Below are 12,319 nucleotides of genomic sequence, written 5' to 3' on the forward strand. Positions count from 1 at the left end.
CATGCGGGCAGCACTTTCAGCTCCGGACGGAGGTTTACCGAACGTCCGGATGTACCGGAAGTTCGGGGCAAAGGTCAAATCCCGATCGTGACCCTTTCCCGAAGTTCGCGGGGCCGTTCGCCCCTTGCAGTATTCCGCCCTTATGAGTCATGGCTGCTGGTCCCAGTCTTTCGATGGGTCTTGAAGTCGACGGAGCCAGCTCTGGCGCCCCCAATGTTCTCACACTGGAGGATGCAACCCTCCCTGCCTCCTCACTAGGGCCCCGAAGCCGCCGTCAGGAAGAACCTGCGGTGCCCGCTTGCCCCAAAGCAAGATGGCGGCCAGTCTCCAGTCTCCCTTCCCACACTGAAGCTATCCACGCCCCGGTTAAGGCCGCTGCCAGGCTGCCCTCACCTAGCATGGCCACCCCGGCTCATGCCTCACTATGGTCTCGAAGCCGCCGCTAACCGGCCAAGTTCCGGGAGGCGCTGCTCAGGACGAGGCCGCCCCCCCTCCCCCACGCCCGCGGCGGCGGCGGCGGTGGCGGCGGCGGCGGCCGGAGCCCGGATGCGGCGGCGTGCGACGGGACGGGAGGGCGGCGCGGATGGATCCAACATGGCGGCGCCGAGCCTGAGCCGAGAGTGAGGCGGCGGGGCGGCGGAGTGGGGAGGGGGAGGCGAGCGGGACGGGGCGGGGCCGGGCGGGGCCGCGGAGGGCTTGGGGAAGGAAAGTGGAGGGGGAGGCGGAGGCGACGTCCAGCCCGAGAACCTCGAGAGAGGGAGGTGACGGGACGCTGCGAGGTGGGGGAGGGGAGCGGCCGAGGGGGCGTGCGGGGGAGGTGGCAACTGTGGGAGAGGGCAGGGGCGAGGCGGGGGAGTGGGCGCGGGGAGGGGCGTAAACAAGGGCCGGGCCGGGCCGGGGGTGTTGGCGCGGCCGAGGTGGGAGTGGGGCTGCGATCCCGCCGGATTGAGGGCGGTGGGCGCGGGAGGGAGCGGCCGGGGGTGCGAAGGGGAAGGGGCTGGTGGCATGTGGTGGGAGGGACTGGACTCTGGAGAGCGGTGTTGTGAGGAGGTGGGAAGGGGTGAGGAGGGGACTTCAGGCGTTTGGGGGGAGGTTTTGAAAGTGTTACATTGGAGGTGGGAGGGGGAAGGGCCTAGGGGAGAATTTGGGTGGAAAAGGAGAGCACGGAGGTTTGGGGGAATGGAGAGCGGGGCGGTGTGACGAGGGAATGGGGAAAGTGAGAGTCTAGGAGGAAAGTTTGGGAGGAAGGGGAATGGGCTGGGAGATAGGACATTGGCGCTGCACGGGTGAGGGAGGTTGGGGCTTTCCCTCCCCGCCCCCCCCCAAAGGAAGAGAGAGTAGAGTTAAGCGGCATCAGTTGCAACCAATTCTAATTGCCAGGCCTTTAGCTTTTAATAGGGTGGGAAGGGCAGAAGGGAATGGCCAAGAGAATTGGGGTTGGATGAGGGCTCAACTGGGTTTGCTTTCCAAAGGCTCCCTGACTTACTGCTCCCTTGTTTTTCCTGGTTACCCAAAGAAGGGGAAATGGGGAAGCCAGTGTCACCGCCACCAAAGTGTAGAAGGAGTAAAGGACTTTTCTAGTTTCTGGCAATTAGCAGGGTAAGAATGGGGAAACAGCCGAGCTGAGTTGGACCCCTGTATGCCAGGGTGGAGGCTCTGGCAGTCTGAGAAAGGGAACAGAAAACAGGGTGGCATCTAGGCAACCGGGATAATTAAATGAGTGCTTTAATGTCCAGACCTTTCTTTTGCTGTTTAAGTGCTAAGAGGGAGGGGTCAGTATTCGCATATAGAAAATGTTCCCTTGTGAAATGGAGATGTATGAGTGGATGCAGTCCTGGTGGCTATTTTGTCCGCACTGTGTGCTAAGGGAAAGGGCGGAAGACAGAATTTGGAGGATAGTTCTGCTCTGATAAGCGAAGTGATAGAAAGCGCCTTCTTTAGCTGTAACCATTTCCCTGACCCCCGCCTTCTCCCTAAAGTTGAAAGTCAGTGTTAATATTGTAACAAAATAGGTGGATCTCCTAAGGAATTGAGGAGTCAGGTGAGAAGGTAGCGGAGGATAATTGGTTTTCCCACAAGTTGTTGAATTGCCCATAAGTTGCCATGAACCACTGAGGCTGGAAATTGTTGGGAGTTGGTACTGTTTTGTGACTCTGTTAGTAGAGAGTTAGGGGAAGCCTGGGGAGTTGGTTGGGGGTGAGTTCTTTCATTTAGCTCTGAGTGGATCATTTTAATTGAAATGGCTTTAGGGTGTCTGTGTATTCTTATAACCAAGAGTAACTCTTTGGGCCTTTGATGTGTCAAAAATAAAGCTTGAAAACTCACTCTTCTCCCCCCCCCCCCATTTGTTTTTGTTTTGCTGCTGGCTTCCAACCTTGTGCTAGGAAGAGACCTGGGAAATTAAGTTTCTTGCAAAGGTAAGTCTGGAACTTTTTTTTGTTTTTGAACAATGGAAGGGAATGAATGGCAGTGGCGTGAGAAATGTATTGGGGTCGAGCCCAGTAATGGGTTAGATGCTGGGAAAATGAGTTTTCACCTACCCAGCAGAGTGAATGAGGTCTGTTGCAGTCACTGTCTTTCTGGGTAACTGGAGATTGGTAGGAAGGAAAACAGAGCAGAAGTTACCCGTTTGCCTGCAAGCCCCCAGCTTTGGTTTGTTATTATCTAGTCATTTTGGTCACCTCAGATAGAAACATTGTTTAACATATGGAACATTGTACTCTAACACAATCGGCTACTAATTTACCCTTGAAGGGTTGCAGGGGGTGAGGAGGGCACCTTCCATGGGAAAGCTTTTTCTCTAGCTTACACTTTTTTCTAGTTGTTCAGGGTTCCTGGAATCTTCCTATTGAAAACATACTATGTAATTCTTTAAAAAATTTTTTTTAAAGATTTTATTTATTTATTTGGCAGAGAGAGAGAGAGAGAGCGAGCACACGCTCAAGCAGGGGGAGCAGCAGGCTAAGGGAGAGAGAAGCAGGCTCCCCACCGAGCAGGGAGCCCGATGTGGGGCTTGATCCCAGGACCCTGGGATCAGGACCTGAGGTGAAGGCAGACGCTAAACTGACTGAGCCACCCAGGTGCCCCACATACTATGTAATTCTGACTTCCAGATATTTGGTTACGTTTTTGCTGTCCCACCAGCAAGAAATCTCTATCTCTCAGTCATTTTGAAGCTTTTCCATGTTTTCATTCCAAGTTTCAAGACATCACTCTTTTTTACTTCTTCCACATGACTTTCCTCCGTAAGGGCTTCAGAGAGAGATTCAAATACTTCTGGTTTTCTGAAAATATAGATGTCATCTCTGTTGATATAAAACTAGAGTTTTGTCTTTATTTCAAGAGATCATTCTTTTTATATATATTTTTAAAGATTTTATTTATTTTGTAGAGAGGCAATGAGAGAAAGCACGAGCAGGGAGGAAAGAGAAGCAGGTTCCCAGCAAGCAGGGAGCACAATGTGGGGCCCAATCCCTGGACTCCAAGATCATGACCTGAGCCCAAGGCAGATGCTTAACCAACTGAGCCACCCAGGCGTCCCTCTTTTCTGTGTGTCTTCCACATGACTGTCCTCTATGGGCTTCCGAGAGAGTCAAGTACCTCAAAAACCACAGATGTCCTTCCTGGTTAGGATGAGACTAGACTGCTTGGAAGCGGAAACCTGATAGGCTGTTCTGTAGATACATATACTGTTGGCACTTGGCTGTTTTGGACCTCCCTAAAGAAAACACACAAAAATCTACAACTCCAGGAAATGCAGCAATTCCTGGGAATAAAAAATTATTCTTGGGGTAAAAATAATAATAATTTAAAAAACTGGGAAACTGTAACGGGGGAATCATATTAGGTTCTCAAACGGACCCAAACCAGCCGGCGGGATAAGGTCTCCTTGTCTGGAGTGTTTTGTTTGTCTCTTGATATCTGGCCATATTTCAGACACCAGGACTTAGGAGTTCTTTTTAATCTATTTACAGGGGGTACGTTCTTCTTACTACTCTGCTATCTTTCATCTAGGATCTCTGTGTATTTTAAGCTGTGTTCCCAAGCTTCACTGCCACAAAAAGCTGAGTATATTTTGGTTGAAGAGGAAGTTGGCCATGTTCTTTTAATGCTGAAGTTAGATAGATTCTTGGAACCCCATCTGGATTGCCAAATGAGTGAACTCCCCATCCTAGACGATAAGTAACTGGGCGGGGGTGGGGGGGCTGCCTATTAGCCTGCATGTCAGCCTCCTGACATTTCTTTCAAGGACATGGCCTTGGGAAACTTACACTTCTTCTACATTTTGCTTCATTGAGTAAGCAGAATGTCTGATCAGCAGTTGAACAAGGAAGGGTCTGCAGCTGGTCGAGTTTCAGGACTTTAAAGATGGCTGCGAGGGTTAAGTGCCGGATCCTTTTTGTTTGTCTTGCAGAGGATGGCATTTCTCTTACCTTCACAGAGGTCCAGCTTGAACTAGGTCACATTCGACCTCCCGGGATGGGGCAGAAGAGAGTATAGCCTCACCACTTGCTGCTCACCTGAATGGCAACAGCAGGTGATAGAGAAGCCAGGGTTGGAGTGGGATGGAACTTCTTAGTGCTCTTGAACTTGGGAGTTAAATAAGTCTGTGTCTGACTGGCTTTGCTTTTCTTCTGGAATATTGTTGGATGGGTTTGGGTCGGAAGGACCCAGTGGCTTCCCTCTCTAGAGCTAGGGTGGAAAGTGACATGCTGTCTCTCTTCTTTTGACCCTTCATCATGGTCCGTCTACAATAGGGTTTCTCAGCGTCAGCATTTTTTTTTTTTTTAAGATTTTATTTATTTGAGAGACAACGCATGCGCATGTGTGCGTGTGTAAACATGGCGGGGGAGGGGCAGAGGGAGAAGGAGAAGCAGACTCCCCACTGAGTAGGGAGATCCCCACAACACAGGGTTTGATCCCAGAACCACGGAATCATGCCCCAAGCCGAAGGCAGACAGTTAACTGACCGAGCCACCGAGGCATCCATCATTATCGACATTTTGGGCTGGATAATTTTGTGTCACGGGGGCTGTCCTGTGCATTATAAGATGTTTAGAAGCATCCACGGCCTCTGTTTGGCGCAGGCCAGTAGCCCGGTCCCCTGCCCCATCCAGTTGTCATGGTCTAAAATGTCTCCCAACATTGCTGCACTTCCCCTGGTGGGGGGGGCAGAATCCTCCCTGGTTGAGAAACACTGACCTAGAAGCTCTGATATTTCCTGGCACTTTGAGTGATCCAGCCTGGGATCTAGAACTTAAAGGTGGCTGTTTTTTCCCTCAAATCTAGAGAGTTAACCCTCAGAGGAGAGAGGCCTGTTAGAGAATTGCATCCATTGATCCGTGATTAGGACCGTAGCACTTTCCTGTATTTGGCCTCATTTTCCAGGGGGAAGGTATGTGGGGACAATATTCCTTCCCTTCTGGGCGTTTATAGCCGGGACCCTTTGAATTCGGGAGCTCTCTAGCCACCTGCCCTTTGGATTGATCGAATGTGAAACCTTCCCATCTGCTTTTTCTGGGCTCCTTGCAGCCAGCAGCTGGCCAAAAGGAACAGGTGGGATGGGGAACAGGGAGAGGTCTAGGGAGGCTCAGTTTTCTCATGTTGCCTGCTATGAGCAAGGAGTTACTTTCCTTCAGTCCCCCACCCCGTCCCCCTGTTCGTTCCAGAAACTACAACAGGTGAAAGGAGAGGAGGCGGCAGAGACAACCAGCCCGTAGCAGGGCAGCCGTTCTCCCAGCTGTTGCCCACACTCGGGGTGGGGGGTGGGGCATCTGGGTTCTTACAAGCATATCCACATATCAGAGCCCATGATACAGGGCTAAGTGATTCCAGGGTGCACCTCCCCTTTTCTTAAGGGAAGGAGTCTCTGTGTCTGTTTTAGGATTATTGAGGAAGAGAGGACCAGGTCCTACGTGCTGTTTAGTTTTCACAGAGCCCATTAGCTTGACTCTTCTGAAGCAGCTTATTGTTTTTATTCTCTTTCTTAACCTAGCCTCAGTTTCTTGGTGTGTAAAATAGGGCAGCCTGTCCTGTTGTTGAAGAGGTGCTGGGGAGTGGGTAGTCCTGCACAGTGTGGAGGAGGCTAACTGGAGTGTATGCAGGTAACGAGGTTCTGTGTATCGGTTTCTACCAGAGTCCTCTCTTGGACTTGTAGGAATTTATCAGTATTGCTTGCGATGATGTCCTGGAGACTAAGTTCAGTTCAGGAGGTCGTGAGTACTACGTGCCAGTCTCCAGCCATTGCTAGGCACTGGGGATGTAAAGATGAGTATGACTGAGTCCATCTACATGAGTTCTTTAAGGTCTAGTAGGATAATGAATACACGGATAGTTTTAGTCCACTTTGATAGGGGTTTAAAGGGAGTACGCATGATGTTCCGTAGGAGCACAGAAGAGGACTACTTAGCCTGGCATGGAGGTGCGGAGACTGAATTTGAAGATGGTGTCTGAGCTTTTTTTTTTTTTTTTAAAGATTTTATTTATTTTTCAGAGACAGAGGGAGAGAGCGCGAGCGAGCACAGGCAGACAGAGAGGCAGGCAGAGGCAGAGGGAGAAGCAGGCTCCCTGCCGAGCAAGGAGCCCGATGTGGGACTCGATCCCAGGACCCTGGGATCATGACCTGAGCCGAAGGCAGCTGCTTAACCAACTGAGCCACCCAGGCGTCCCCTGAGCTGACTTTTAAAGGATGAGTAGGAGTTAGCCATCTGCAAAAGGGTGGTGATGGGGCATACATGGGACAGTGGAGGGAGAGGGGCATTCCAGCAAAAGGAACAAGCTGAAGAAAGGGACAGAGAAAGGAACCGCATGCTATATTTGAGCTATAAACAAACTGGTAAGGGGGGAAAATAAAAAGTGGGTTATGAGGTTGGAGGGGTAGGCAGGGCCTGATCTCAGAGGTTTCATGTGCTGTGGAAGGAGTTTACTGGTGTTCTTGTAGGTAAGGAGGAGGCTGTAGATAGGTCTTAAGCAGAAAAGGGATGTGGTCAGTTGTGCATTTTATTTATTTTTCTACAGATTTTACTTAGTTGTTTTAGAGAGCGAGCACGAGCAGGAGGGATGGAGGGAGAGAGAGAGAGAGAGACTCTCAAGCAGACCCTGCGCTAAGCGTGGAGCCTGATGCGGGGCTCTGTCCCAGGACCCTGGGATCATGACCTGAGCAGAAAGCAAGAGTCGGATGCGTAACCGACTGTGCCACCCAGGTGCCCCTCGGTTGTGCGTTTTAGATAGCTAATTCAGCGGGATGTGGAGAATGGATTTAGGTGGGTTAAGACTGTTGGTAAGGAGAGCCCCTGAAGAGGGTATTAACCATAGTCCCGGAGAGAGATTATTGGACCTGAACCAGGGCAGTGGCCGTGGAAAGGTGAGGGGATTGAAGACATACTCAGAAGTGGCTTCAACAGGAGCTTATGATGAATCACGTGACTGGAGCCATGGCCAGGGCGCAGCAGCGTTGGGTGGCACGGTCTGGCGGAGCGGCACGCGTGCATGACCAGCGTGGACACGGAAGCCTCCGAACTTGAGGCTTGGTTACTGGCTGGTCATTGACAGTACCTAGCTTGACAGTGGAACTTTGTGAATCAAATACCAAATGATAGGGGTGGCTCAGTGAGTTGAGCCTCTGCCTTTGGCTTAGGTCATGATCTCAGGGTCCTGGGATCGAGCTCCGCATTGGGCTCTCTGCTCAGCAGGGAGCCTGCTTCCCCCGCTCTCTTTAAATCTGCCTCTCTGCCTACTTGTGATCTCTTTGTCAAATAAATAAAAATCTTAAAAAAAAAACAAATTATAGAACGTATGTCAGGCTGCTGTCATTCATTGTGAGGGAATGGGCAGATGCCAACCAGGAGGGAAGGTTAGGAGGGGTATAGCCACATGGTGTGTAGACATCAAGGGAGTACACCTGGCATAGGAGAATTAGAAGAGCTGATGCGGGAGCTTTGAGCTTATTAATGTTTGCTGATTTGAATCCATGAGTTTGGGTGAATAGCACTGATATTAACCTCCTGTGCAGTTACGCTTGTGAACTTGGTTAGATTGTAGGAAAAATGAGGATGGGATTGTGGGGGATGGGTCTGGGCCGCAGAGGTTGAGGCTGCTTGTCTCTGTGAAATCTCCTTCTGGGGGCGCCTGGGTGGCTCAGTGGGTTAAGGCCTCTGCCTTCGGCTCGGGTCATGATCTCAGGGTCCTGGGATCACATCGGGCTCTCTGCTGAGCAGGGAGCCTGCTTCCCCCTCTCTATCTGCCTCTCTGCCTACTTGTGATCTCTGTCTGTCAAATAAATGAATAAAAATCTTTAAAAAAAAAAAAAAGAAATCTCTTTCTGTTGGCACAGCGATTTCACATGTATTTTCTAATTGGACCCTTGACAAGTCTGGAGAGTACTTTCATTCATGTTTTGGTGTTGGGGGGGCAGTGACTCACGTAAGGTCTCTCAGCTCCACGGCTTGCTAATGACACAGGCAGACCTGAAACTAGTTCTCACCCCAAAGACTGTCTGTCTCCCTCTGGTCTGTAAGTTCATCTGCTGCAACCTCCATGTTAGTTTAGAGTGAACTGTCTCCTTTTCAGTTTTGCCTACATTTAAGAGGTGAGCCAGTTGGGGGGTGGGAGGAAGAGCACAAGGGACCGAAAAGAGTATTGGGGGCACAGGAGAACAATCGGGGGAACATCTAATAGCAACTCCCGCTGAATATGCTGCATGGAAATTGCAGAGAACGTTCTCTCTTACGGAAAGTGACTTAGGACAACCTCTGTCGGATGGGCGAGCGCTAGGCTTTATTTTTCAACCAATACTTACAGAGCATTACCCCATGCCAGGCCCTGTGTCAGGGCTGGGGATAGACGAGTGAATGAGACCATTTCTGGCCCTCGAGTAGCTCACAGGTTCTCTCCTTGTGCTTGCAGTACGCTGGGGATCGCAGTCGCCGCGCAGGGATTCTGGAAAGCCTCGCGCGCCTGAGCCCCCAGCATGGCGGGCCTGAAGCGGCGGGCGAGCCAGGTGTGGCCGGAAGAGCGCGGCGAGCAGGAGCACGGGCTGTACAGCCTGCACCGCATGTTCGACATCGTGGGCACCCACCTGACGCACAGAGATGTGCGCGTCCTTTCTTTCCTCTTTGTTGATGTCATCGATGACCACGAGCGGGGCCTCATCCGCGACGGACGTGACTTCTTACTGGCGTTGGAGCGCCAGGGCCGCTGTGATGAGAGTAACTTTCGCCAGGTGCTGCAGCTGCTGCGCATCATCACGCGCCACGACCTGCTGCCCTATGTCACCCTCAAGCGGAGGCGGGCCGGTGAGCATGGCGCGGGGGCCACGCGGGCTTGGGGGAGGCCGGGCCGAGCAGCTGGGGAGCCCAGGCGGGACAGGGTGTTGACCCTGGGGGCTCCCTGGGATGAGAGGGGAGACGAGTTAGGAGGGAGGGCTGGATCTTTTCCTGAATGACTCCCTCCCCTCCTATAGTGTGCCCCGATCTTGTAGACAAGTATCTGGAGGAGACATCCATTCGCTATGTGACCCCCAGAGCCCTCAGTGATCCAGAACCGAGGCCTCCACAACCCCCCAAAACAGGTAAGAAAACAGTAACTCTCCTAACGTTCGTCTCCAAGAAAGAAGACACCCGGGCGCCTGGCCCGCTCAGTAGAGCGCACGACTCTCGATCTTGAGGTCATGATTTGGAGCCCCGTGTTGGGTGTAGGGCTTAAAGAAAAGGGGGTGCACCTGGGTGGCACGGTCGGTTGAGCATCCGACTCTTGGTTTAGGCTCGGGTCATGCTCTCGGGGCTGTGGGATTGAGCCCCGCGTTGCGCTTCTTGCTCTCTGGGGAGACTGCTGGAGATTTTCTGTCTTCTCACTCTCCCTCTTGCCCCTCCTCCCTGCACGCACACACTCTTTTTCTCCAAAAAAAAAAAAAAAAGACACCAAACCCATCCTTTTCCCAGCTCTGCCAGCCTGAAAAGATACTGTGTATCTCTCACTGCTGCCCACCCCCTCTACCCCCCAGGATCTAACCCCATAAAAATCAGGTGAGGTGTTAACGCGTCACCTGGGTCCCGAAACTGTCCCCACGTTTTGTCCTCTTTTCAGGTCACCTTACTGATAGAGCTTTTAGTGCTAAGTCTAAACAATTCTTTTCTCATTCCAAGGGAAGTGTTTACGTTTCTGCTTTTACCATACTGTTTTTTCCCTTTTCTGCCCTCTGGCCAGTGCCTCCCCACTATCCTGTGGTGTGCTGCCCCACTTCGGGCCCTCAGATGTGTAGCAAGCGGCCAGCTCGAGGGAGAGCCACCCTTGGGAGCCAACGAAAACGCCGGAAGTCAGTAACGCCAGACCCCAAGGAAAAGCAGACATGTGGTGAGGAAGTTGAAGGGCGCTAGAGGCGGCGTAGACTTGAAGGGAAACGCAGCTGCTGCGAGGGCTCTAGAGGCGGAGGGGACCTGAGGGGGAGGCAGAACTGCTGCGGTACCGGGCGGTGTAAGGCTGGGGTCGAGCGGTTGAATGACTTGCTGGGATGGAATAGTGAGTCTCTGGGGAGAGAACTCCTCGGTCTCTGTGGCAGTACCTCTCGGCTCCGTCTAGGTAATACCACAGCAGAGGGACGCCGTTACCACATCCTTACTGTCGGGTGAACCAGGCATGACCGAGTACTAGAAGGAACTCGGGTGCCTGTTAGGAGGGGGATCTCCTAGAAGTAAGGTGCTGCTAGTGAGCGGTGGCCATAACCTGCCCCAAGCTTGGCCCGTTTGAGGGAAACTCTGGTGTCAAGGCAAGGATTTCGGAGGTACATAGAGAAGAAGTCATCCTGGGGAGAAGCAGAGAAGCGGGCAGGCGAGGCAACCAGCTTCCCTGCCCAGGTGTTCAGTTTCCCCTTTGGCGTGCGGGTTGTCCGCGCCCCCTCACTGCAACCCCGTGTACATGTCTTCTGTCCCCCCAGACATCAGACTGCGGGTCCGGGCCGAGTACTGCCAGCATGAGACCGCTCTGCAGGGCAACGTGTTCTCTAACAAGCAGGACCCACTGGAGCGCCAGTTTGAGCGCTTTAACCAGGCCAACACCATCCTCAAGTCTCGGGACCTGGGCTCCATCATCTGTGACATCAAGTTCTCCGAGCTCACCTACCTCGACGCATTCTGGCGCGACTACATCAACGGCTCACTACTAGAGGCGCTTAAAGGCGTCTTTATCACAGACTCCCTCAAGCAGGCTGTGGGCCACGAAGCCATCAAGCTGCTGGTGAACGTGGACGAGGAGGACTACGAGCTGGGCCGGCAGAAGCTCCTGAGGAACTTGATGCTGCAGGCACTGCCCTGACCTTCCCTCTCTCCGCTCGGGGGACTAGTCCCACCGCCCGCCTCTGGGGCGTACATACTGTTCTGGGGTTTGTTCTCTGCCCTTCCGACCAATCACACCCCTGCCTTTTTTTTTTTTCTTTTTTAAAGGAAGAGACGAAAATGGAAGTGGTGTTCCCCACCCCTCCCTGCACCCACATGCCTGGGCCTCCCCTTTGTTTCCCTTTTCCACGTACCCTCCTAATGTGTGTCTCTACAGCCGCCTTGCCACTGAGCCGTAAGACAAACGCAGAGGGAGAAGCAAAGGCTACGGCACGTAGTCTCTGTAAGGGTCGGAAGTGAACACTGCTTTTGGGTGCGTTGCGGGGTTATCCGTACTTCTGGCTTTATGAGGGCTCTTCAGTTTTGTCTGAAAAAACCAAAGGGCTGTGAGTAAGGGAGCTGTGTGGAAGGTGGGACTCTGAAGTGTATTTTGGAAATGAATCACCACCCTCTCCCAAATTATAGAATTTTTAAAAAATGAAGCTGTGGCCCTTTCCGCGCTCTCCTGGCCTCTGGTGCTGCTCCTCTCCGCCCTGTCCCCTCCGTTGCAGGGCTGCAGACCTCTGCCTGGGGCGGCTTTGTCCTTTGTCCCCTTTGCCAAACCCTCTTCAAGGGAGGACTGGGTAAGAGGACTGGGTCAGCCACGTTGCCCCTCCCGACAGGGCGGACGGAGAAGGGGGTGCTGATTAAAGTCCGCTCCCCCTGAGAAGGGCAAGGGGGAGTGTGAGACGTCCCTTCCATGTTCAAGTGAAAATAAATCATGTAGCCTGCAGCCCTTTCCCCTTGGCTTTCTTCTGGCTGGGGCAAAGGGCATCACAGGTGCAAACAAAGCCGTTGAGAATCACCTCCTGTCTTCTCTTTCCTTCCCCGGTCTCTAGCCCACCCCCACCCCCAAGCTTCGGAGCGCGGGGCTGGGCCATGCACTGAGTGTTGCACTTTTATGTGGGTAGGGAGGCATGGCGAGGGAGCCAGGAGGCCTAGCGCTAGAGCCT

The 12,319-nt window shown here is 52.7% G+C and overlaps 1 protein-coding gene across 4 annotated transcripts; it reads left to right on the plus strand.

Moving 5' to 3' along the window:
- Positions 1-521: 521 nt before the first annotated feature.
- On the plus strand, positions 522-12,165 carry DEDD (death effector domain containing). Of its 4 annotated transcripts, none has more exons than XM_032317997.1 (6): positions 522-620; positions 2,385-2,417; positions 8,905-9,293; positions 9,461-9,568; positions 10,204-10,350; positions 10,931-12,165. In XM_032317997.1, the coding sequence occupies exons 3-6, from the start codon at positions 8,969-8,971 to the stop codon at positions 11,305-11,307; spliced, it is 957 nt and encodes a 318-aa protein (XP_032173888.1). In that variant the 5' UTR covers positions 522-620; positions 2,385-2,417; positions 8,905-8,968; the 3' UTR covers positions 11,308-12,165. The 4 variants fall into 4 exon arrangements, with proteins under 4 accessions (XP_032173888.1, XP_032173890.1, XP_032173889.1 ...); XM_032317998.1 differs by lacking the exon at positions 522-620 and adding an exon at positions 691-779; XM_032317999.1 differs by lacking the exon at positions 2,385-2,417 and having other exon boundaries at positions 528-620.
- Positions 12,166-12,319: the final 154 nt, after the last annotated feature.

Source organism: Mustela erminea, chromosome 17 (genome assembly GCF_009829155.1).
Source record: "Mustela erminea isolate mMusErm1 chromosome 17, mMusErm1.Pri, whole genome shotgun sequence".
NCBI classification, from domain to species: domain Eukaryota; kingdom Metazoa; phylum Chordata; class Mammalia; order Carnivora; family Mustelidae; genus Mustela; species Mustela erminea.

Excerpts from the sequence above, each read along its gene's own strand:
- DEDD (XM_032317997.1), top strand. The coding sequence starts at position 8,969 with ATGGCGGGCCTGAAGCGGCGGGCGAGCCAGGTGTGGCCGGAAGAGCGC. Across the intron at positions 9,294-9,460 it reads CCTCAAGCGGAGGCGGGCCG|TGTGCCCCGATCTTGTAGAC; the intron begins GTGAGCATGGCG and ends CCCCTCCTATAG. Across the intron at positions 10,351-10,930 it reads CAAGGAAAAGCAGACATGTG|ACATCAGACTGCGGGTCCGG; the intron begins GTGAGGAAGTTG and ends CTGTCCCCCCAG.